This window comes from Panicum virgatum, chromosome 9K (genome assembly GCF_016808335.1).
Source record: "Panicum virgatum strain AP13 chromosome 9K, P.virgatum_v5, whole genome shotgun sequence".
Classification (NCBI taxonomy): Eukaryota; Viridiplantae; Streptophyta; class Magnoliopsida; order Poales; family Poaceae; genus Panicum; species Panicum virgatum.
The window spans coordinates 22,028,423-22,054,035 of record NC_053144.1 but is presented as its reverse complement, the minus strand read 5'-3'; the positions used below and the strand labels follow the sequence as shown (position 1 = coordinate 22,054,035).

The following is a 25,613-nucleotide window of genomic DNA, read 5'->3' as shown; positions in this document are numbered from 1 at the left end:
GGTAGTTCGGCGCCGCCGGCTCGCCGCGGAAGAGAAACAGGGAAGGAGAGAGATAAAGACGGGGGAGTGGGTGGGATGGGAGAAGGGAGATAAAGTTGGTGGGTCCCACACATCAGTGCCGTTGGAAGGGGCAGGTAGGGTAGATTTGAGTAGAAAATATAGATGACTAGAATATAGAAGATGAGATATAGAGTACAATGAGCGCGGGAGAAAAGAAGATAGAGGAGAGAATCTCAATAATTAGGATGAGAATATTTTTTAGAGGATGAATTTAGAGAAAGACGAGCCCGCATAACTTGAAACCCAATTCTTTGCTGTTGCAGGCATTTGAAAAGCATGATGGGTGCCGTAGCCCCCACACAGTGCCCCGCCCAGCTTTATCACAAGTAAATTTTATGCCGCCGCGGACTCGTGCGCCAAGAAACGTTAACCTTGTGCTGGGCCACGACGACACGATCTGTACGATGAGTGGTGACAGCGGTGCTACTCTGAAACAATGCCCACTTCAGCTAGGAGTAGTTCAGTGCTAATTCTACGGCAGGTCATTTGTTTTTCTTGCCCAATACATTGAATCAGGAATCTGGATGCCCCATCTGCGAATGAATCGAGCCTCTTTTCAAGGCAATTAATTTGTGGTTGTGGAACCAATGGGAATGGGGGGAAATAGGAAGGTATTGTTAGGCAATTTAACTTAACCACGCTGTTGCCATCTCATTTCCAGGATGGACAGGCACCGCATGCATCTGATTAATTGTGACGGACTCCAGCTAAAGAACAAACGAAATGTTGCTAGTATTTCTTTTTTCTAAGCAGGGTGAAATCACCCGATCGAATTTCCCAACATTTTCTCATCGGCGGAAAATGGGAAAAGGGTAATAATTGAGAAAAGAAAGAGAGAGAAAAAGAAAATAGGAGGCTCTAATCTTGCAAGGTGGCGGCTAATTAAGCTCGGGTTCTGCACTAACTGCTGTTACTGTGTTACAACTTACAAGACGCTGAGGTCCCTCATGTCGCCGGACTCGAGCAGCATCTTGAGCCAGAACTCCATGTCCTCGTCCCTCGTGGCCGCCGACGGCGGGCCCGCGAGGCCCAGCTCCTCGTCCATGGCGCCGAGGCCCATGTCCACCACGTCCGGCGACGACCAGAAGCTCTCGTCGATGGGCGGGAACTCCGCCGAGCTGAAGCTCTCCATCTCCGTATCCGCCTTGGCGGCCCCGGTCTGGGGGCTCGCGCTGGTGGTGGCCGCGGTGTCGCCCGACGACACCGCTGCAGTGGACTCGGCCGCCGTGGAGAACGTCGTGACGCCGCTGCTCACGCTGCTCGACAGCCCCGGCGACGCCGTCATGAACGTCTCGCTGTTGTCGGCGGCGGCGGCCTGCTTCTTATTCTTGGGCGCGGCGGGCTTGCTCTTGCGCGCCTTCTGCTTCTTCTGCCGGCCGCCGGCGGAGGCGCCGCCCTCCGGGTCCTCCTCCAGACGCTTCTTGATGTGGGTGTGCCACACGTTCTTGATCTCGTTGTCGGTGCGCCCCGGCAGCTGCGCCGCGATCGCGGACCACCTGTGTTGCCACGTAACAGTCAGCTGTCAGCGCCAGCAGGAACACGACGAGCAGAAAAAAAAATCGGCGCGGTGCAATGCAAGCCTGCAAGATTTTTTTTTCTTACTTCGATGCCGCAAAGATTTGATTCCGCTAGCTTTTGCAGGTTCGTTTCGAAGCACAAGCACAACTCCTCCTCGCCAAGCCCACGACTAGTTTATCTTGGGTACAGAAAACAACTTGCTCCGGCATTGAATTCAGAGATTGGGGGCTCTCATGTGCGCTGAGAGTGGTAGGATGGATGGGATCACGATCAGGACAATCCTTGGGCACAGCACAGCATCCCACTGCGTTTCGTCTCTAGTCTCTACAACCATTTTCTATGCCATCCTATGCAGAAGCTTGGCGCTGCACATGCGCGTGGTCCGGGGCCAGGAGCAGCAGCCTGCGCAAGTGGTGATCGAGCGCCGGTGTTGCCATATCAGGCGCCCTGGATTTCCATTTTCCTATGGCAGGAGAGGCCAAACGAGATGGAATCTCTGGCGACTTTGATGCTGGGGATTTGTTGGTTAATCTGCAAGTGGGGGAGCTTAGGTTTAGGCTAATCGCCGGGGCTCTTGTCCTCTCTGGCCTCTGCGGGTGGGGGATAAGTTATGGTTTCGAGGCGGCTCTGGCCGTGGCCACGGCCGCCGCGCAATGATAAAAGCCGTACGAAAAAGCTTGAAAAGATGGGGGAGTATCTTTCCCATCTGAGCCACTGTTGGTGCCTGCAGCGCAGGGCGGGGGCCACCCAGCAGGCCTTTTTTATCTCCCGGAAAAAATGCTTTTATTTTCTTTTTGCGGATAGAAGAAATAGCCAGGTGTGTTTAGTTCGCGAAAATTTTGCGAAAAAGTTGTTGTAATACATTTCGGTTTTATTTAGCAATTATTGTTTAATTATGGAATAATTAGTCTCAAAAGATTCGTCTTTTCATTTACAACCAAATTATACAATTAGCTATATTTTTAACTACATTTAATAATCATAAAATTTGATGTGATGTGCGTCAGTAAAAAAATTTAGGAATTTTCCGCGGAACTAAACACAGCCACAGATGCAAAGGGAATCAAAACGGGAATATCTTTGGGGGGGTGTTTTGGTAAAACGGATAACAATAAGCAGGGAAAAAAAAAGGAGGTGGCAGGCAGGTGGTGCTGACCTGTTGCCGAGCTCGCAGTGGAGGCGGACGATGAGGGCCTCCTCGTCGGCGGAGAAGTTGCCGCGCTTGATGTCCGGGCGGAGGTAGTTGATCCAGCGGAGGCGGCAGCTCTTGCCGCAGCGGAGCAGCCCGGCCTGCCGCGGCAGCGCGCGCCAGTTGGGGTGGCCGTGCTGCCGGATGTAGGCCGCCAGCCGCTGGTCCTCCTCGGGGCTCCACGCGCCCCGCCGCAGCCCCTCCTTCTCGCAGCACGGTGCCCTCCCCATCGACCGGCCGGGCTCGAGCGAGGCGGCGGCGGCTGCGGCGATCGAGCTGGCCCGCGCGCGCTGAAGCTGGGCGGAAGGAGATCCCGCTCGGGACTCGGTGTAGCGCTCCTGTCCGGTCCCGGGCAGCGGCGAGAGAGAGGGAGAGGGAGAGTGGAGCGGCGCGAGGATGACGGGGACGGGCTGTCCCCGGCGTGGGGTATTTATGGTGGCAGGGGCTGCAGCCGAGGCAGCGCAGCCGCAGGGGGGAAGCAAGCGAGCGAGGCGAAAAGGATTGCGGGGGCAGAACTGGGAAACGTGGGGCAAAAAAAAAAAAGTGGCGAGACGTGACTGCGCACGCGGCGCGCACGCCTTGCGTTTTTTGTTTCCTTCCGATCGAGAGCTGGGTGTGGTTCACCGTGCTCGGCTCTTGCTGGCCGTGGCCGCCAGCCCGCGCGTTGGCCGCAGCGTTGGACTCATCGTGCTCTTTCCTCCCCAGTTTTTTTTTTCTTTCCTGAAGGAAAAGGAGGTGTGGAGCTTTCACAGGCTTCTCAGAAACGGGGGAGGGGATGGATGGATCATGGATGGGGACGGAACGGGGCTTAGGTGGGGTCCGCATGGCAGGGATGAGGAGGATGGAGAAGGGGTTGATTGGCTCGTGGATTTTCTGTGACGGCTGGGGGATGTAGCGCTCTGGGGGTGTGGGGGAGGACGGGGTCTAGCCGTCTAGGAGAAGAGGTTTTACTATGTCAGTCATCGGACAATGACGGAGCTACAGGTGCCGTCATGCTGGTTGTGTAGATTAAGTTGACGTAAGTGTTAGTTGGAAGAGGGAGTAACGTCTTACCGCCTGTTTTCACATTGTTGAGGTAATAGCGACAAAAGTAATAAATCGCCGACCAAGAGTACATATTAATTGTATTCACTTCACCGTAAGAAATGGTCATTTTACGAAGGTTTCATCGTAGTGTAGTTGACAAAATAAGGTCGAATGAGATGCATAGACGACGTTTTCAAAAGTTTGCATCCAAGGAGGAGCGAGTCACCATTTGCTCTCAGCCAGGATTGGTAACTCCTCGGTGAAAACACACGGCCGTACTACCTTTACCATGTCAACGATCTAAAAGGATCCAACCAGCCCAGCATCATCCTTGGTTTTGATTGGTTGCCAGCCATATGCCCCTGTCACACTCCCATTAATCAAAAGAGGACAACACCACGCATTAAGACCAGTCTCAATGAGAGTTTTACGAAGATTTCAACAAAAATGCTAACATGCTGGCAACCAAATTAATAGGAGAGAGGAAGTTTCTTCCCCATGAAACGACTCCGGCGGCGTTTCCAAGCCGATGAAACGCAGTTGAAATGTGCACTGAGAGCTCCCAGCGTTTCATGGCGGATCCGCTGTGCCTCCCGTGCTCCCACTTCCCGCGATCTTTCTCCGCGCGCCAAATCCTCCCGTCTGCTCCCGCCAAAGCCAATCGGCATCCCCACAAATCGGCCTCCCTCCCTTGCTTCCTCCGCCGCCGCCGCCCTTCCTCCCGCCGCCTGCTAGCGCCGGTGCCGAGCATCCGAGCGGGTGAGATGTCGAAGGTCTTCCCCAGCCCGACGGTGGCTCGGCAAATAGCGGCGGCGACTTGGTGAAGGGCCGCGGCGGCGGTGACTCTTGTCCTCCGACGGCCTCCCCCACATGGCCTGGACGCAGCTCGCCTCCCGCTGCCGCCCACCTCACCTCACCTCCCTCTGGCGCAGATTGGGGAAGGCATCGTCGAGTGCGAGCTACTGCACTGGTTCGTCGCTGAGGTGAGTGCGGGGTCGGCTCCTTTTTTGCCTGTTTCTCCTTGCGGAATTGTGCCGTGGGGAATCATGTCGTCATACAACTGTGGATTGTGGAGCTATGCTTGTCGAAATTGAGGAGCAATTTTGTTTGTTAACGCTTACGGATTTTGTTTCCCATATTCCCTTGCAACTTCGTGCATGTTATTGGGTCATACAACATAGTCGAGCAATTTAGTTCCACTTATCAGGGAAGGGAATGACCGAATGAGCACAGGCAGTGAAGAATATAATTGTGATTTCTAACACTGCAAAAATATGCCCTGTCACAAGAAAAGAAAAAAAAAGAGCTCCAGAACACTACCATGGGAATGAGATCTGAAATTCAAATTAGCCTTGCATAGATCTGAAATTCAAATTAGCCGAGCTATTCATTTTGCAGGGTGACCAAGTAGATGAATTCCAGCCACTCTGCGAAGTAGAGAGCGACAAAGCAACTATCGAGATGTTTCAGTTTTGCTTGCTGGCTTGCTGTTGTCTCACTGGAGGAAGGATCTATTATGTTCAGAGTGAAAGTTTTTGTTAGTTGCTGCCTCTAAACAATATTGGCTTGCTTTAAAAAAATGCTTTCTGCTTCCTGAGAACTATACTGAGATGTTTCAGTTAGAATTGTAGTGCCTAAATTCCAGAACTCGTAGAACAATACTGAGATATTTCTATGTGAATTCAAGTCTGAATGTTTCAATTCCGTTCAAGTGTGAGTATTGTCACTGATATCCGTGTGTGAAAGCTTGATGTATGTGTGTGTCAAAGCGTGTATCTGCTGGGTGTGTTTGTCATCTCTCTAAAATTTCTAGTGTGAATGCAACCTACAAGATCTTTGAATATTCATTTTTATTTCTACTATGATCATGTTCTAGACTTGTAGTAAGCAAAAGGAAACAAAAAAAATGGACCAAATGGTGCAGCAACTGATGAGAAGCATGCAGCCATTCAAATGGCAACAAGTTTAGATTTGGCTACATAGTTTGTATGGCACAAGTGATCACAACGCCATGCAACAATTAAATGTTAAGACTAGCCTATGAAACTGTATTAAGAAACTGTGCATTGAGAGAGGGTGTTTCATCCCGCAAACCAAGATTGTGAAAATGATGTGTCACCCTTGAAAACACCCCTATGAAACTCTCCACTGAGACTGGCCTAACTTATGACCTATTATAACTGACAACAGGATCCTAAGAGATTTAGTGCCTGATTTTAAAATTAAAAAGCCAGTAGAACCCAGATTGGAGGAGAAGAATAGATTATCTCGTCATGGACAGCAGTAGAGCACAAGCTGGACCACCATGCATGAAACTATGAAAGGGGCCAATTTGCTAAGCTTCTTGAGCAATACTGGGGTGTGCAGGCACTGAGGCGCACAGGGGCACGGGCTCTGACAATTGCTTGATCGGAGTACAACCATGTGAGACAGATGCTTAAACGAATATTCAATTTTCATTAGGTCTAGTTTAATTTGAGACGGCGGCTCAACGAATATTCACGCATATGATTCCTCCAAATACATTAAAGATGCCATATACACGTCACTAACAATACATCCTTATTTTTAGTTTGCATGTTCATGATACCCGGATACAACCGGCAGAGTCACAACATGATCCCTAAGAGCATCCCAACAGATTACTCATTGTTCTCCCTAATACCAAATACTGCTATTTTGGTGATTCGAAGTGCTCCAGTATACTACCAATCCAGACCCAGTTACTAAAAAGCTTTTGGTAATCACCAAAGCACCCCTCCCTCTCACACAAACGAAGAAGATCCATCCCTCTACCATATCCGTGGTGATTACATATTGGTAATCTGCTGCTACAATCATTACCAAAAACATAAAATAGTTATTAGTTATGTAGAGAATGTGTGTTTTTTAAAATTATGAGATATGAGAGTAATCTATTGGAGATGCTCTTCTTGTGTGTTGATTCATATAACACCACCACAAAGTTATGTGCATAACCATTCATTATTCAAATGCCCTAAAAATAATTCATTATTGAAATTAGAAATCTAGAGTTTTTGCGCAGAAATAAATAAATAAATAAAATCCAGATCATACCTTAGCAAGTTCCATGCATCCAACTCAGCCTATAATACCATCTACATTTGACATGGAAATCGAATATCAATGGCATTCATTTATTGTACTGGAGAAATAAGGCTACACGGTATTTAGCTAATCCTTCATGCTAATTATTATTGGACGTCCATTTTCTTTCTTTCTGCTAGAGAAACAAAATCCAGATCGTATCATACAACACGCTATTTGATATACATGATTCATACTATAGTACCCTTCTGATCAATTTCACGCTTGAAAAATTAAAGATGTATACTACTATTATTTATGGTCGCTAAAGAAAGGAACCATGCATTGTATCTGGCCAATTTCTAAGCAAATCACTCTTATTGATTATTCCCTTTTCCTGTGGTTGACAGGACTCGTCCAGATACGTAGACGACCGAGCTGGGCATGCATGACCGCCCGTGAAAGCCAAATATGCGCAGCCTGCGAATATGATTATCATCTAAAGTGCATGCTATTTTTCTATTGCTCAAAGGAAATTATTATATTGGAACCGAAGGTGGTGGGCAAAATAGTTCTGCTCTCTCTCTCTCTCTCTGTGTGTGTGTGTGTGTGTTCAAACGGATAGTGGTCGACTTGTCTGCCGCCGTCGACAAATAAAGTGTGTGGCGCAGATTCAAAATTAATATTGTTGCTACTCGTTTGCTTATTCAACTAAACCACTTTTGCTGAAATTTGTTTATACCCACAGGTGCGTCCAAAGCGTATAAACAATATTAATCGCTTGTTCGGCTGGCTGTGGCTGGTGCTGATTTGCTATGAAAGAGAAGTATTGCTGGCTGGCTGGTGGCTGGTGCTGATTTGGTGTGAGAGAAAAGTATTATTGCTGGTTGCTAGCAGAACAGAGCGAATCAAGGTCTGCGACGCGCGGCGTTACAAATTTACAATGATTTCTACAATTTCTCCAGGATGGTTGAATATGAAGTGCCGATCGATGGTTGTAATATTCGTGTTTTGGGAGAGGCCGTTGTTACCGTCTTTGTCCATTTGAATTTGAATCTAAATGGAACTTTCGTTATAAAGATAGTGAGAAATACTTATTTCCGCACACACAAGATTTGAGAATGTAGTGTACAAGCGCAGAAAGTGATGTCTTGATGATATGACAGTATAGACACTACTCATTTGGAATTGCCCTTGGAGAAAAAAATACTTAAAGAAATAAGAACTCAATCAATCAATGCCAATGCTAGAGATAAACAACCTCATCATTGTTAGAGTTTTTTTTTGAACTTAAGTTGTTAGAGTTTAAGACTTCGAGCTCGAGGTTTCTGGGTTTCTAAAGGGGTTGTTGTGAAGTGGCCACATTGATGGTGGTGGCAAGTGTGATGGCGGTAAGGTGAGGTGACAGGGCCGCCGCCAGCTGCTGGCGGCAGATGATGGGTGGCAATTACACGATGGCAGCAGGATCATTGAGCTACGACGAGATGATTTGATCGAGTTGGGTGGTGGAAGGTGGCGGCAAAGAGGTAGCGGTGCGCTGTTGGAGTCAGCATTATTAGGCGGGGGAGGAGGGCTCGTTACGTTGCAAGAGAGGAAAAGTGTCTATTAGGATTGGTCGCAGCCGATCGCATATGAGTGAAGGAGAAGATAAAGGTCAAGAGAAACGAGTGTGCAAAGGAGAGAACCGCGCACGCCTAAAAGTCAAAATAATAGAATGTTACTGAAAAAGGATGGTTCTTGGAAACTTTGGTTTGACCAAAGTGTGCGTATATGGTTTGATCTAGCAGGGAAGATGGTAATATGTAGATGGCAGATGCATATTGCTCGTCCGAAGCGGCGGCCATGTTCGGCCCGGCTCTGCCTAGCAATATAGGGCTGCTGCGGCAGTCGATGGCAGCACGACCCCAAGTGCGGCCTTGACCGTTCGCGCTGAACCATCTATGTATCATTTATCCCGTCGCTTTGTCTAGCTACACTACTCTAATAAAGATAGCTAGTACGCTGCGCACGGTGTGACGGCCATCTATGTATACCTTTCTCTCGTCGGGTATTTTAGTTGCCAACATTTTTGTCATCTCCGCATGTGAACGCATGGCCGGGGGATCGACATACACGTCGTCGTGCCCTCCTTTTGACGAGCCGGGACGACGACGACGACCGGCCGACGACGCTGTCCGATCGACACCACCAACTAATAAGCAGGTACCATCACGTACCAGATCGAGCACTAGTGACCCATAACATTTACTTGACCAGCATGACACACCTTTAATTTTTAGCAGGACAATTGTACATGCCAATAATGTGAAGTCCCTCTCGTAAGTACACACGATTCTTTCTCTTCTTCTTCTTCTTCTTCTTCTTCTTCTTCTTCTTCTTCTTCTTCTTCTTCTTCTTCTTCTTCTTCTTCTTCTTCTTCTTCTTCTTCTTCTTCTTCTTCTTCTTCTTCTTCTTCTTCTTCTTCTTCTTCTTCTTCTTCTTCTCCAAAATCAGCATGTGGACTGTGAATTTAATTAGAAAAATGACCTTGATTTGGTAACGTTTCCGGTGGAAGAAGGGAGGAAGCGCGCGCGCTGGGCCTGGTTGGACTCGTGCTAGGGAGAGGAAGTACTTTTCGGGCTAGTTGCTCTGGAAAATTGCAGCGGGGCCGCTGTTCAAAACTCTCCAGGAAAGCGAGAGTTCACATCGTGCCATGAAGTAGCTTTGAACGAGCTAGTGGATGTGTATGATGTGTCATGCTATGCATCCACGAAAGCTCTTTTTTTTTTCTAAAAAAGAACCATTTTTACAGTATCCTCTCTCCTTGGAAAGAAGTTGGGCGTGCTTGGATTGACTGCCCGTTTCGTTTACTCCGTACATTTTTTCTCTGTTCTAGCACATAGGGGGGCATCAAACTATTTTAATTTTGACACAAAGACAAGCGAGATTTTTCTTTTTGCTAATCCATGGTAGTAGTGCTAGCTGTTGTGATCACGATCGATCATTACATTTGAAGTTATGTACACAAATTAAAGGGCATGTCCGCATGCGCTCTCTCCTTTCCTTCAGTTCCTTTCTTAGTGAGAAACAAAGTGTAATTTCAAATATACCTACGCCGAAGTTTATGTCTCTAATTCTTTTAGCACGTGGCACAGATTTTATTGATATACTGAGAAAGATTACAATTGTAATATTAATTAGATTATGAATCTTGGAGAGGTTTGACTAAATTACACAATCATAGGGTACCGGTGGCAATGCTCCTATCCGAATCCAGCATACTCTAGACCGCACCGTCCAGACCACGTGGAAATGAATAGAGACCAAGAATGAGACATATATATAAAGATCTGCCAAAACAAAACAAATTATGAATTTAAGATGCTCTAGACCTTGGAATGGCCGAGGTGACAAGCACAACCTTAACTTACGCTGGCTTATATTTTGGCCCGTGCAAAGAGTTTATATGAACAAGCATCGGCCAAGCGATCGCCATATCTTCATTTCTTTGGTGCATCGAAACTCAAAAAGTCAATCTCAAATAAAAACTCAAAAAAGTCATCAACGAAGAAGGGCGAGATCTTTTATATGTATAATCCAGCATAATAGGTAGTATTTTTTTAATGAAAAGTAGAAGTAATCACGATTTGATTTTTGTGAAGCAAAGTCAGAGGCATGTCCGATCCAGTCTCTCCTTTTTTGCCAGAACATCGAGCAGCAAATGAATGCCATTTCAGTTTCAGCACAAATATTCCAAAGAATTTATTTGGACACTCACATTCGGCCATTCCTATGGGCATTCAGCTCTTCCTATGTGTGTGTGTTTTTTTGGAGATGATCAGCTCTTCCTGTGTTGAGTGTCGTCCCATCCCACACGCTGAAATTTTTATGCCCACGAGGCCACGAAACAATCAAGAGAATCCAAAGCACCTGCATCTAAAATCTCTCGTTCCCATCTATTAATTAATTCCCTCTAACCAAAAGCACAGTAAGTTTTTGGCGAAAGGTGAACATTCTACGTTACATCAACAACGTGCAACACTTTGAAGTTTGAAATCACTGTCAACGACTGCGGTGACAAGTCTCAGAAAACGCTTATCAAGGTAAGAGACAGATAGACCCGAACTCGGACCTGAGAGAGCTGAATAAGTAACAGGAGTCCGCATCTGCATGCGACCCTATATATATCAAATAAACAATGCACAACGCAGATGGTGAACTAGCATTCTAAACCGTATAAAACGAGGGCTACTATGGCATAAACTATTGTTTAGCCCGTACATAGTCCCAGCTATATAGATTGATATATAGTAGAACATTTGGAGCACTTTAGTCGGTAAACACTTATTGGAGATTGTTTCCCATCTGTGGTCAAAGTCCAGGGTGTGGATTTCCAAGGGAAGAGAAATTATTAGGCCCCACCAGGATCAACTAAATCCACTCCTTTCTCTCTCAACCAAAAGCAAAAACGGACCTCTCTTTCTGTCTCTTGTTTTTTTTTTCTGAAACGATTTCTGTCTCTCTCTCTTGGTTGGCGAAGAATAACAAGCAGCAGCAAGCATGTACAGCAAGCAGAGGCCCAATCATTTGTTACTACAGAGACATATCATCATTGTGCACAAACATGGTCAGTATCTTCATTATTGGCACTCTAAATTAAAGCTACTAGTCCAAGCCAAGGTTTTTTTTTCCGACCGATTCCACCGAACCGCCGGCCACCGGTTCCGGTTAACCGGACCGGTTTCACCGGTTACCGGCCTTTGAACAAAATAAACCGACAGTTTTAAATTGGTTCCGTGGTGTGAAATAAAAGGAAATTTTGGTATGAACTATGCACATATTAATGTAAAATACCACACCAAAGTAACAATTTATAATTATGCAGAGATATACAATATTAATGCGCGTGCATACAAATACCATAGTCATAATCGTGCCTACAAATACAGTAGTCACTGATACACATTAATAATAGTTCAACGTAAGAATGGGAAGACCCCATTTTGGACGCCATTTGGTATTCGGCGATGGACATCACATTCAAACCTCGCATTCTAAGCAGTTCAGCCTTGTAGTCTTGCCAAGATTGCCCTGTCCACGCCGATGTTGTCTCCCATTCCTGAACTAACATAGTGTAAAAATAGGGGTCTTCCCATTCGTACACCCATCTCGTCTGTGGCTGCATGCTGATGTCAGGTATGGGATAGTGAAAAGAGTGCCTGGAATCGCTATAGGAGGAAGAAGAGTACTGTGGAGTATCGTTGTCCGTCGGTCCAACCGTTCTCCTCGGCGATTCCGGTGCTCCATGATGGGGTCCTGAGTAGCATGTGTGAACTGAGTCTCCCCTGCAATTAACCATATATAATAATTAGTACTCATAATCAGAAACAGGTGTGCATATATAGGTGCAATGTATACATGTGAAACGAATGGGAATACCACCACCACTACTACTACTACTACCACCACCACCACCAGCATCAGCACCGTCACTACCGTCACCATCACCAGCGGAGCTGCTATACCCAGTCTCTTGATACGGTGGACTACACTCACCATCGCCTAATACTTGTAAATCAACTCAAAGGAAAAAAAAAACCTCCCAGGCCGGCTTACCGCTGCGCCCGGGCCGGGGCCGGCTAAACGGTTCTACCGGCCGGCTAGCCGCGCTACCCGAGCGGTTGGCCGGCGGTCACCGCCGGTCGGGCTTCTTGGCGCCGCCTGGAGGGAGAGGGAGGCGGAAATGGGGTGGGGGCGCCGGTCTGAAGCTTCGGGGGGGGGGGGGGGTGGCGCCTTATGTGTCGGTTATGGGCCGTTGGGCCTTAATGGGCCGCCCTTTTTTTATTTAAATTCAAATGCCCCCAAAATATATCAAATGAATGAATATTTCAAAAATTTTGACACCATTACATTCCTCGCAACTTGAAGTATTTTTATGAATTTTTTTGGGATTTTTTCATTTCCTGAAATTCAAATTTAAAATTTGAATTTGCCCCGGTTTAAAACCGCCCGGATCCGGAACCGGGCCGGACCGGTTAGACCGGTAACCGCGGTAACCGGTCCGGTTCCGAGCGGTTTTTTTAACCCTGGTCCAAGCTGGTCGTAGCAACGGAGTATGTTGATGGGAGACGTGAACGGGCCGATCGATTTGATGGGTGTAGCCATGTTTGGAGACCGGGGCCCAGGGGGTTATTCCAAAGCTTGGAATGAACCTGCATCCACTGATCTACATGTCTCTGATTCTACGAATGAAACGAGAAATAGGGGCCCGCCCAGGCGTAGTGTGGGTGTGGCCTAAGGCTATTTCCAGCAGCTCGCGGTTGCGAATCGGTAAAACGGATCCGATCCGCACCGTAAACCAGTACCCGCATCGCGATTAAGGAAGCCCCTTCCAGCAGCGCGCGGCCTCGCAAAACAGTCGGTTGGCTCCCGCCAGTTGGAGCGCCGGAGCGGAGGGCGGAGGCCGCCAGAGGCCCGTGCTGGAGGGTGGAGGGGTTGCGGCGAAGAGATCGGCTGGTGAAGGCTGTTGTCCGTGCCCGGCACACGTCGGCGTCGTCGCGGCTCTGGAAGGCATCGGCGGCTTGGACGAGTGCGGCAAAAATCATCGAGGCGGCGGACAGAGTTGGCATTGGAGCGCTAGAGCATCGGATTGAGGTAAGAAAAGGGCTTCATATCCACGAATTTGTTGTGAATCGGTTCGATTAGTTGTTCCTTTGTTGAAATTGATTGGATTTATAAAGGGAAAATATGTTTTGGGCAAGAACCCTAACGAATTTGTTGTGAATCGGTTCGATTAGTTGTTCCTTTGTTGAAATTGATTGGTGTTGTTGTGTGCAGCTGAAGAACAAACCTGGCACTGCTGCATCTTGTGACATGGTTTTCTGAAACATACTATTCCTCAGTTCAGTTTGGGCAAGGACCAGCCATGGATATAATATAGATTGGATTTATAAAGGGAATATATTGTTTGGGCAAGAACCCTAACTGTTTACCTGAATTTTTCATCATTGTTTGAGTGTAGAATGGCCTGGAGAAGGAAAAGAGCGTGTGAACTCTTGTCACGGCAGTTCGACGCCCAGGAAGAGATTACTACTGCAGCAACAATACTCCAGATTATTGTGGAGGAGGAAGAACGCCCTCACCGTGGCTCTGTAATTGGGAGGGAGATAGTACCCAGGGATAGGTACAGCGGCTATTGGAGGCTGATGATGGATTATTTTGTCGATCGCCCTGTCTACGGCGAGAAGTTCTTTCGTCGCCGGTTAGTGTTGTTCCTTTCATAGTTCTCTGTAGTTTTCTAGTGCGAAATGCTCTGTTTAATGACTCATAGCATTGTTTAATGAATCATACCTTTGTCTGCAGCTTCCGAATGTCCACAGCTATGTACCTTGACATTTGTCATGCTGTTTCAGCCAAGAACAAGTACTTCCAAAGGAAAGTCAACGCTGCAGGCCTACCGGGGTTCGCCACAGTTCAGAAGGTAACTGCTGCATTGCGTATGCTTGCATATGGAGGGCCTGCGGACCGGCTTGATGACTATATTCGTATGGGAGAGAGCACGATCCTTGAGTGTGTCGATGAATTCACTAGGACAATAGTTGAGCTCTATGGGAAATCATATCTTAGGCCACCCATTGCTTGCAGACATGGAAGCGAGCCACTCGTTCCATTTCATCTCATTGCGTAACATGTACCAACAATGAATGAACTTGAAAGTGGAATCGACAATACCCTCATACATCTGGAGGGCGTCTTTGACCTGCACATATATTCACCAGTTTAAGCTTGGAGCTCTCCTTTTATTTTAATGTCGCAAAAATCAGAAAGAATGTACTAGGATTTATGCAATGATAGTAACACTAGAGCGTATAGTTCCTTGCCTTGTCATCTTCACTCTTGCCACTTTGGTTTTTCCTTTCAACCTCAGCGTAGAACCCACAGAATCTTGAAGTATCCTTCTGGATATCGCCCCACCTGTGCTGCAGGGAAGATTTTGACCTTGGGCAGTTGTGTTCTTCGCAATAAGCTGTTATCCTTGCCCAGTATGATCCCGTTGACTGGTTCACTGCCACAATAGGATCCTTGCTCACATTCAAGTATGCCGAGCATAAGATTTCATCCTCCTTTGTGCTGAAGTTCTTCAAACGTTTGGGTCCGGGTCCGCCTTTCCTAGGCTTTGCTGGTTTTGCTGGCATAGGGTCAACGTTTTCGGATCCCTAAAATAGATACCGATAATATAGTTAGTGCAATAACACATTCAACAAATGATTTGAGAACACAGTTCAATTCTACTAGAATTTCAATTCCGTACCTCAGGAGTGAAGTTGTTAAGTTGCTGATCACCTATGTCGATGCCAGGGGTGTAATTCACCTCACCCAACTGCTGAGAACCAGCACCAATTCCTTGCCACAAGTTGTCCATTAATTGCCTATCACATATGAAAATTCAGTATGGTAAAGAATAGAGGGTAGCTCTTGGGGAAAAAAACAATTTTGCAGCCACTTGAACACAAACACAGGGGGCATGCACAATTCAAGATGAAATCTTAGTTCAAGGTGAAATATTTATTCCTGAGTTATTATAGTTAACATCTTTCCCATGGATCATTGACTCCTGAACTACAAAAATAGGAAATTATCAAGAGAAAAACCATCACCAATTTGCAAGGAGAACAATCTGCAGTGCTATCTCTGATTGCTTGTGTTGAAAATTTTGCTTGGCAAAGACCTAGGTATATGTGGTTCGGATGCTTATCTTCATCTACTTCCCCCTCATTCTGTAAAATTTATTTCCATGCATACCATTCTAGGGATGATAAAGGGGATCACAGATTTCCTACAACCAGTGTTGTCTATTATCCAGGATGGAAATCTAGTCAAGGATCTAAATGCCAATATTTCATTGCTGTTAAAAGGATTGCTCAAGACCAACTTAAATACAGAGAAAAGCAAAAGGATTGCTCAAGACCAACTTAAATACAGAGAAAAGCATAAGAGCACGCAATTTCTTCATACAATCTTCATCAATTGGTCTGGAAAATCATTCAAAGCACTGGATCTAGGGGAGTATGATATCAAATCTCTAAATCAACTGGCCTCCGCATGGTTAAAAAATACCCCACCCTCTGCACTTCATCCACCTACGCATCAAGCCCTATACCACCAACCCAGACCATTCAGAGCAAAGATCTGACCTTGAAACGACCGTAGCCGGAGGTGGAGCCGATGAAGAGCCAGCGCTCCCGGGTGAGGACGGGCGTTGGGATTGGGTGCGCCGCTGCCGCTTCTGTCGTCCTCGTCTTGCTCCTATGCTTTCCCGCTGTCGTGCCCTCCTGGATCTTGCCTTGGACTCCAGCTCCAGGTCGCCGCGGCCGGGGAAGGGGGCGTCGATGCGAGGTTCGCCGAGGGAAGAGAGGACCGCGAGAGAGGCGTCTGGGCAGAGGAATGCGAGAGAGGAGTGTCTGGGCGGTTGGAACGCGAGGAGAGAGAGGATGCGGTGAGGAGAGAGAATGAGTGAATATGCGGTGCGTCAGCAGTCGATTCCTATTTTACGCGCTACATCCGCATCCCGCTGGAAATAGCTACAGTATCCTCGTGATACGCATCTTCTATTTTTTTTTCCGCATGCGCGACGCCATGCGAGAGCTGCTGGAAACAGCCTAACATTGGGCTGGCACACGTAGCTGCATGCGTCACTCCACTGTCCAGGCAGTTTCGTAGACAGGATTGGATTGGCGCTGATCGATCGCTAGAGGTAGGTGTCAACGTTCTACAGAATCTAAGGCTCCGTTTAGATCACAACCCGTAAACTCCGTAAACGCAAAAAAAATTATCACATCGAATATTTGGACATATGTATAGAGTACTAAATAAAGTCTATTTACAAAACTTTTTGCATGGATGGGCTGTAAATCGCGAGACAGATCTAATGAGCCTACTTAATCCATGTTGCAACAGTGATGCTACAGTAATCATCCACTAATTATGAATTAATCATGGATTAATTAGCGTCATTAGATTCGTCTCGCGATTTACAACCCATCTGTGCAAAAAAATTTGTAAATAGACTTCATTTAGTACTTCAAATTAGCAAGATTTCATCTCAAAATTTTTTTGCTTTTCATCTAAACACGCCCAACTTAACGTGCCTACTATATGTTTGACTGGCTGCTCAGAGTAGAGATATGATTATTTGTTCTGGTTTCTGAACATATTGATTGATTGGAGCAACAAATTAAAGCACTTTTCGCACATTAATAAAACATTCAATAGTAAAAGGGCAATCTGAGCGCACGGCGGCCGCAGCCAGCCAACCCAAAGGCTGCCTGTTTGCTTCGGCTGACAAAGTCGATCCGGCCGGCCGCCTGCGGCGGCGCGTCGGTGCACAAGGCATCTGCACGTACGCTGGCCGGTCGTAGATTTACTACCTGGGGTTTCGGTCGTACTACGATCCGTATTGTACTCTCTTCGTCGTCCTTAATGGTAAGTCATTTAAATTTTGATTTTTATACAATTAGTTATACGTTATGTTTAGATACAGAGTAAAATTATAAATTTTGAAAGTTAAAACGGCATGTGATTTGAGTGGAGGGTCGGATATGTCATAGCGAGTATATATTATTGAAAAGCATGCAAGATGACCAGGAAGGCCATAATCCATATATTGAAAATAAAATAAAATAATCCTGTATATAATGTCGTTGGGTCCAAGAGATGGGCAGAGAAGGGAGACATGTAACCATCAGCACTACGGAGTACTAATGATGGCTAATCATGTGCATGGCGCTGATGGGTTTAGGTAAAGCGTGCGTGCGGCATTACAGGAGTTGAGGAAAAAGGAGCTTCGGAGACTGTGTGTGTGTGTGTGTGGGATCCTCCAGAGTATTATAGGAGGAGCGAGATAAGTATGCATGAAATGAAATTCCCAGATGATGGTGGGCAGATGGGCAGGCTAGATAGTGTAAACCTTTGCAAAAGAAAACATTGCAAGCATTATTCCAACAAACGTAAAACAAAATTGTGGCTAATGATATATCATGGATGTTTTTTCTACACTCGCATATAGCTACTCCCATCATCGTATACCACCATACATATGTCCACATACCCATTTATCGATTTGAGTATGTTTATATACTAATTTTAAAATACTTCAAAAGGATATATATAAAACATTTCAAAAGCATTCCTATTTTTAGAATATATTATACTTATACCTTAGTAATAGTATATAAAAATAAGTATGTCCATGTATGAGCATATATCCGACATATATACCATCATGAATGGTCTAGTATGACCACATACTCCATGTACATATTATTCATTGGGTTAGATATATCCTACATCATGAGATATACATGTGAGAGTAGCTAAAAGCTCGTAAAATAATTTTTTCCTATTTATATATCATGCTTTATTTGAAAATAAGTTACAACAAAAGAACGAAGAATTGTACCTACATACTAAGTATTATCCACTGTTAGCTCCATTTTTTTTTGTTACTTATAAATGCACCTCTTGTCGCCACTCTGTTTTTTTTTTTGTCGCCACTCTGGTGGCCATGTGCCTGGCGATCTACTCTTCCGGAGGATGTGGATGTCCTTCTCGCTGGAGAGCCGCCCGGCCCACCAACCTTAAACCCTAAACCCACCGACGATGGCGGCCCAGCGCTGAGGGTATAAAACGGAGCAAGATGACCACCAGGGCCACGATGGGCCGCTTTTTGTCACCGGTCCGCGCGCATGGGCCGTGACGGGCCATTTGCTCGTCTGCAACTTCACTAGGTTTCATGGCCTTTCTTTTAAATGCCATTATTCTAATAAAAATGTTGGTAAAAAATCTCGCTATTTTCAATATCCAAAAGGACTTGTATTCACTCTTCTATGACTATGAGAGTACAACTTTCTGCAGTTTATATGTGATTATCTAGAAAAGGACATTTATATATTTAAATGAAATTCTAAATTTGTATCAACGTCACATTGTACTCCCTCCACGTTCTGCATTTTACATGAATAATTGTCTCACGGCTTTTCGTGTGTAGTTGTGTTCCTGCTCCATCGACATTCTAAATGGCCAGAAAATAGTAAGGCACTAGAATATTTATAATGGTCTATTTTTCATAGTGAGGGGCTAGATCTTTATTTTCTACCGCAAAAACCAACACAATTATACTGCTACACGATTATTGTACTCGAGCTACAATATCCCACATGCTTGGTCATAGGAGTAACCCGAGTCCATATTATAACTACATAAAAACTTTAGAAACATAGTTTCAATTGCAATAGCCATCGTTTGTTCCCTTGGGAAATAATAATTCGCATGAATCTTATCACAAACTCCCTGCCGAACTCTATCTTTTTTTTCCCTGAGAACACATCAAATTTAAAGTTTGGATTCCTTGCAAAAAAAAATCGGATGAAGATTCAGCATTACCATTTACGACATAAAAAAAAACAAATTTCATGTCAGTCACCTCATCTGAAAACAGAATCTACAGATATGGCAGCATTTTCTGGTCACCTTACTTGAGAACGAAATGATGGCGATTTAACCAAGGGGGGCAAATACTTAACTATCTCCCGCACGGCGCTTCCTCCCTCCGGCCCGCATCGCGCAGCCCGCCACCTGACAGCGTCCCCCTCGCAGCCTCGCCTGCAACCCGCAGCGCAGGCGCAGCGGCGACCGGCGGCGGCGAGCACCCCCACCACCTGCCGGCGGCCAGTCGTCGGCGAGCGGCGGTGAGTTCCTCCTCCCCCCCTTTCTCCTGCCCCTGCTCTTCTTTCTTCTCTTCGTCGAGCCCCGGCCGGCGGCCTCCTCGTTCCGCAACGATCACCTCTCCTGCTCCAGATGCCGCCTCCTCCGCTCAGCCCTGCTCAGCCCACCTTGCAGATCCAGTGTCGACCCGTTGTCCTCTCCGCGTGATCTCAAGGAACAACGCCCAGATCCACTCCGCTTCTCCCAAGCTATGGTTAGGCTCGCGTGCTTCTCCTTCCCCCTTTTTTCCAGATCGTTACCCTCCTTGCCGAAGCCACCGGTCTTCTGATTTAGGATGGGTCAGGAACTGATCTGTATTGCTAGGTCATTGTGGAATCATGCTAATATTCTAGAGACACTTGTAGGATGGATTGTGCTATTCGAATGCAAGTATTATTCTCGGTAGTACAATGGGAGCTATGCCAGAGTTGATCACATTTGCCTCAAATATCGAAGTCTGGAATTAGAGTGCGCCCACGTGACAGTACCACTTCAGCAGCCTCAAAATGAAGGAAATGAGGATGAAGAAGCCTAGGTGGAGGATGAACCGGAGTGCAAGCTGTGCTAGTTAACAGCATATTGCTAGTCATTAATCATTATTCCCTTTAGTATGTCCTAAATTTGAAACTCCTTCCAGTATGTTATGCAATAGAACTTAGATATAATATAGGAGCGACTTATCACTGTTTCTTTTTAGATAGTAAAGCATATCCATGTGTTGGGTTTTTTTCTGGGAAAATAGCATAACCTGATACCCTAATCGTTCTATCCGTATCTGTGTTTCATGGCTGCATAAAGATACTTCTGCTTACTGGATGAACTGCTCTGGTTAACTTTCGCACTGGTGCTTTGTTCTACTTCTATGCTACATTTACGCACACATATAATTGATTATTTCTTTTTTTTTCTGCAGTTCAAGCTTGGATTCCTTAATCTTATGGCTTCCTTCCTTTGGAGATTGTAATTTAGCAAGCGTTGAATTGAATTTGTGAAAACAGAGATGAGTTCTCTGAAGAAATCCGACAAGAAAGCTGCCTTGGATTTTGCAGCATGGAGTTTCAATGTTACTACATCAGTTGGAATCATCATGATCAACAAAGCTTTAATGGCTACTCATGGATTTAGTTTTGGTATGTCTGTGGTTTAGTGAACATTTATTTACCAAACCTCTAACGAGTTATCTTGTGCTGTATCTTATGCATCCGTCAGAGTTCAAACTGAATTGCATTCATATTTTTCTGTTTTGAAAAACAAATTAGTCTAATCCTGTTTTGGTTCTAGTAGAAAAAAGAGATGGGAGTCTTAATTATTTGTGGAACACATGTACAATTTCCTTAGCACGTTTTTGAACTGAAATATCTTATAAACTATTAATGGCTTTAACAGTGCTAATGCAATATTTGAATTTATTTAAAGAAACATATGAATGGTGTATGTTCTTCTGTCAGTAAGACTTTATTTTCAATTACGAATTTACAACTAAATATTCACATTTGCCTTTGTTGATGAGCAAAGAATAATTGTAAAACAAAAGGTGCTCTAACTAGCAGAGGCTCGTGCTGAACCTAAAAAGGTGAAGCCTATTTCTAGCTGCTAAGATTAAACTTTCTTGGCATAAATTATTAGTGTGTCTTTTGACAGTTAATGGCCTCTGTGGAAGCAATAGAACATGTTAGCATTATTTAATTTCTTGCAATATGTTAGGTAGTTGCGAATTCTATGATATTTCTGCACCTTTTCAACAAACTGTGAATCGAACATGGATATATCTCCTTCCATGCCATTAATTACAGTTTCTTCTTTGCAGCCACAACTTTAACTGGGCTTCATTTCGTTACTACCACCTTGATGACTATCGTATTTCGGTGGTTAGGCCTGAGCCAGCCTTCCCACTTGCCGCTAGCAGATCTTATCAAATTTGTCATATTTTCAAACTTGTCGATTGTTGGGATGAACGTGAGCTTGATGTGGAACTCTGTGGGCTTTTATCAGGTTAGTGTACTTTTAGTACCTGCGTTCTTATTTGAATTGTTAACAACTAAATCCATTCTATTCCCTTCCTCAGATAGCAAAGCTGTGCATGATACCTGCATCATGTCTTCTGGAGGTTGTCTTTGACCATGTACATTATTCCCGGGACACAAAGCTGAGCATAATGGTTGTGCTTATAGGAGTTGCAGTCTGCACAGTCACTGATGTCAGCGTGAATGCAAGAGGTCTGATTGCGGCTGTTATAGCTGTTTGGAGCACAGCTTTGCAACAATATGTAAGTTCGACCACCTTAGTTTATTGATTTATTATATTCCGAATCACCACGTAGATTTCTTGCTATGACTGCTTGTTTGCTTCCGTTTGCAATTAGCTGCAATTTTTTTTGGTTTTATTTCAAACCTTTTCAAAGGACAAAGTATTGAAATATGGCTTATGGCACGATATTTATAGTGATGCTCATTCACAGCAAAGTTATGAATAATTAGCAGTTAGCCACTGAATCATTCTTTGGTGTTGCTGCTATCTTAGGAGTAGCACCTTTGTTTAGACATTAGGATATAGCTACTCTAGCTCACTTAAATTCAAATACAGCTACTCACCATGCCAATACTTGGTAGTTGCCAGTTTATGAACTGTAAGACTTGATGCCATGTCTTCATTATGCTATTTCTTATAATCATTACAAGTTATACCACTCTAGTTCCCAGATATGGAATATATAATTTCATTTAACATCATTACTTTGTCAGTTTTCAACTATTTGATTGCCCTTGCTCCCTCCACTATTAGTAATCATTCTATCAGCACTGCATGTGTACTTTGGTCCTGTCATATACCTTATCAAAAAGATCACAGTCTTTATTCTTTTGTACGTTCTGCTTTTTTTTTTTGCAGTACGTTCATTTTCTTCAGAGGAAGTACTCTCTGAACTCATTCAACCTCCTGGGCCACACTGCTCCAGCCCAGGCAGGATCCCTCCTGCTAGTGGGACCTTTCGTAGATTTCTTGTTGACAGGCAAAAGGGTGGATCACTTCAATTTTTCATCTCTTGCTCTGGTAAGGGAAATTTCCTAACAATGTTTTTACTTCTATGATCATATTGCAATTATGCTGCTACCTTCTCTATGAATAATTCGTCTTCCTTTTTATTTGGTGATAAAAGTGCGATTAACCTGCATTTAGCTGGTTGAAAATTTGCAATTGTGCCCATGTTATGGTTTATAAGTTTATGGAGCACTTATGTTGTGGTTGAAATCCCTTTATCTTTCTTCTTGGCCTGATGGCAATAACTTCTAGCAGCTCTGGGTTCATTCAAATATCATCCTTCGCTGCATCAGAATTTTGGATTTGAATGTCATCCTTACCATATTGTTTCCCTGATTCTGCAGTTTTTCCTTACGCTCTCATGTTTCATTGCCATTGGCGTCAATCTGAGCCAATTCATCTGCATTGGCCGGTTTTCTGCTGTATCCTTCCAAGTCCTGGGCCACATGAAGACTGTTCTTGTTCTGTCCCTTGGGTTTCTCTTCTTTGGCAAGGAGGGTCTGAATCTTCAGGTGGTTCTTGGGATGGTCCTTGCTGTTCTTGGAATGATATGGTACGGGAACGCGTCGGCTAAACCAGGTGGCAAAGAGCGGCGTAGCGTACTGCCAGTAAGGTCTGCAAGTCTCAAGGGAAGTTCAGAAGAAAAGGGCGGTGCTGAGAAATAGTCTTGCTGTCTCACTCCATTAGAGAGGACCATTTTTCCTTTGAGGTTAAGTTTCTGGTGGAGGGAGTATCACAGAAGTGGAAAGCTTTACCAGAAGCTGAATTCCTCCTGTCTAGAAACTCTTATAGTTACAGGTATACAGTACTTCATTTTTTACTTTCTGAATCATTTGCAGCGAGGGAAATGACAGGTGTCTTACAAGACTATACGGGTTTTATACTTTTATCAAATATAGTGTAATTGTTTGCTAAACATTGACTTCTGTATTTCATATGAAATTTGTGCTGAGCCTAGTCCCTTTCTTGGCTACCTTTTCAACTGACGAACTTGACCTCGGATGGTCTCTTGCACCACTGCATCCCGTTGCGATGGTGAATCAACGCGGCCCGGGGGGACCCCACCGTTTGGCCTATGCCCGAGAGGGCCAAGTTTTGTGGTGAGCACAATGAGGGGATTTTTTTTACCAACGGGCGAAAATTCGTTCCACTTGGGATTCGAACTCGTGACCTTTGTGGGGGCAATCATATCTCAGCTCCTCTAACCATACCTCGTGGATTGAATTAACATCCGCATCTTGGTAATGTTGATTTACACTTGCAATCTGTGCTTAACTCTGTTTACATGCGAATGAACCCCGGCGCCAGACTGGCTGTCTGCCATTGCCCTCTGTTTACAGCACGCGTAAATGTGCGTAGGCCATCTCCACACAGACGACCGCTCGTCGCAGACAAGGGGACGACGCGGCGGTTCATGTGAGCACAGAGCACACAAAGGGATGAGCGTCAATCTGGCCACCAACGGCGACTTGCCCCTACGAAGCTCAGAGTTGTCCGTGGAACCAACGGTAATTCAGGATGAGGAGCTCAAATCAGCCGGGCCAAAAACAAAAATTCACATATTGGATTTGTCTCTTAATAAAAGCTATACAAACTACCCCAAAGCCAAAGCCCCAAAACAAAAATTCCCAAATTGGATTTGTCGCTTGTATTCTAACTAGTTGAATGCCCGTGCGTTGCTACGGGAGCAATACAAATCATAATCGTGACAAAAATTTTGCGACAAAAAACAAGTTTATTGAGATCACCAAATTTGAGTGATAGGACAGGTTCGTGCCCATGCGTATAGAGCCGCGGATATTTATATAATTCAAGCGACTACAAAACTATAGGCATGAGTATTATTTTCCTCCTCAGTAGCTGTCATTGTCAACTCCCCCTTTCCTCTAAAACACAAGTATGCACGTAATTTAGATACTTTTCCATGGATAATTAAAATAACACTCTCGGGAGAACAGAAATTTGCATGCAGACACTTTAAACAAATCTAAAAGTTGATATAGCAATAAGATGTAGATTGCATTCCTTATTCGCTTGAGGTAGAAACCATGTAAGGATCACCGGGGTGTCTGACTCTAGAGGGGGAGGGGGTGAATAGGGTCGCTAATCGCTTTTCTATCCTAGGGCTCAATCTAATTGCATAAGATAAACCTAACACGTCCTACACATGCTAGTTATGACTAAGGTTTATCTATGCTACCCTCTACTTACCCCAAAAGACTTGCAACCTATAGCCAATCCTAATCAAACTAACTAGGAAAGTAAAGGTAAGCAAGAAAGAGTAAATGCGGAAACGTAATGCGGTAAGTAAAGCGGTAAGGGAGAGGATATGCAAACTCCCGTGAAGACACCAAGACACACGATTTAACGTGATTCGGTTAGGACACCAAAGTCCCTCCCTACGTCCACGGCCACTTGCTCACAAAGAACAAGTGGGATGCCGAGTCTCTTCGCTTGATCACCGTCTTGCCACGCCTCCAAGGCTCCCGACAAGCAAAGGCTAAGTGACGCCAAGTCACAAAGACGAGGTCACCGCCACCGTCTATCTCGAAGCGTCACCACGGCACCGTCTTCACTATCTTGGAGCTTTAACACCAAGTAGGGGCCTCCTTCCCCGCACAAAGTGTCGTTGCCACTCCACACCAAGTCGGAGGGTCACACGACGAGTACACAAGTTGCTTGCCGCAGCAAGACTTTCTCTGAAGCTAGTTCTCTCAAGAACTAAGCCTAAACAAGCACTAAGCACTCTCACAAGTGTGCTTAAGCCTATATGATGTACAATGAAGCTCTATGGTGGTTGGAGATGATCTTTAGCTCTTGTATACTTCCTTGAACTCCAGCACTTTCAAATGACCCGGCCTTGGGGGTATATATAGGCAGCCCAAGCAAATGTAGCCGTTGGAGAAAAACTGCCAGAAAACTGCGTAACGCCGGTTAAACCGACGTACCCCAAAAGCCATCATCGGTTTAACCGGTGTATGTAAACTGCTACTTG

General features: G+C 45.2%; 3 protein-coding genes and 2 long non-coding RNA genes across 7 annotated transcripts; 3 read left to right on the top strand and 2 right to left on the bottom strand.

Annotated features, from left to right (window-relative positions):
* Positions 1-691: 691 nt before the first annotated feature.
* Positions 692-3,144, bottom strand: LOC120650779 (transcription factor MYB4-like). Its single transcript, XM_039928041.1, has 2 exons — positions 2,735-3,144; positions 692-1,556 (listed from the first exon to the last, which is right to left on the bottom strand). Exons 1-2 carry the CDS (start codon positions 2,995-2,997, stop codon positions 986-988), a joined length of 834 nt encoding a protein of 277 aa, XP_039783975.1. The 5' UTR covers positions 2,998-3,144; the 3' UTR covers positions 692-985.
* Positions 3,145-4,262: 1,118 nt separating this feature from the next.
* On the top strand, positions 4,263-5,640 carry LOC120650777. Its single transcript, XR_005665806.1, has 2 exons — positions 4,263-4,776; positions 5,192-5,640. It is a non-coding gene; the product is annotated as an uncharacterized LOC120650777 (long non-coding RNA).
* A 7,662-nt stretch (positions 5,641-13,302) lies between these two features.
* On the top strand, positions 13,303-14,448 carry LOC120650776. The gene is made up of 3 exons (XR_005665805.1): positions 13,303-13,474; positions 13,658-14,081; positions 14,233-14,448. It is a non-coding gene; the product is annotated as an uncharacterized LOC120650776 (long non-coding RNA).
* On the bottom strand, positions 14,380-15,460 carry LOC120650774 (glutathione S-transferase T3-like). Its single transcript, XM_039928040.1, has 3 exons — positions 15,132-15,460; positions 14,701-15,036; positions 14,380-14,579 (listed from the first exon to the last, which is right to left on the bottom strand). Exons 1-3 carry the CDS (start codon positions 15,240-15,242, stop codon positions 14,436-14,438), a joined length of 591 nt encoding a protein of 196 aa, XP_039783974.1. The 5' UTR covers positions 15,243-15,460; the 3' UTR covers positions 14,380-14,435.
* A 3,921-nt stretch (positions 15,461-19,381) lies between these two features.
* LOC120650773 (UDP-rhamnose/UDP-galactose transporter 5-like) lies at positions 19,382-23,591 on the top strand. Of its 3 annotated transcripts, XM_039928038.1 has the most exons (7): positions 19,420-19,566; positions 19,718-19,796; positions 20,496-20,712; positions 21,390-21,574; positions 21,648-21,848; positions 22,469-22,630; positions 22,963-23,575. In XM_039928038.1, the coding sequence occupies exons 3-7, from the start codon at positions 20,583-20,585 to the stop codon at positions 23,281-23,283; spliced, it is 999 nt and encodes a 332-aa protein (XP_039783972.1). In that variant the 5' UTR covers positions 19,420-19,566; positions 19,718-19,796; positions 20,496-20,582; the 3' UTR covers positions 23,284-23,575. The 3 variants fall into 3 exon arrangements, with proteins under 3 accessions (XP_039783971.1, XP_039783972.1, XP_039783973.1); XM_039928037.1 differs by lacking the exon at positions 19,718-19,796 and having other exon boundaries at positions 19,382-19,566; positions 22,963-23,591; XM_039928039.1 differs by lacking the exon at positions 19,420-19,566 and having other exon boundaries at positions 19,712-19,796.
* The last annotated feature ends 2,022 nt before the right edge of the window (positions 23,592-25,613 follow it).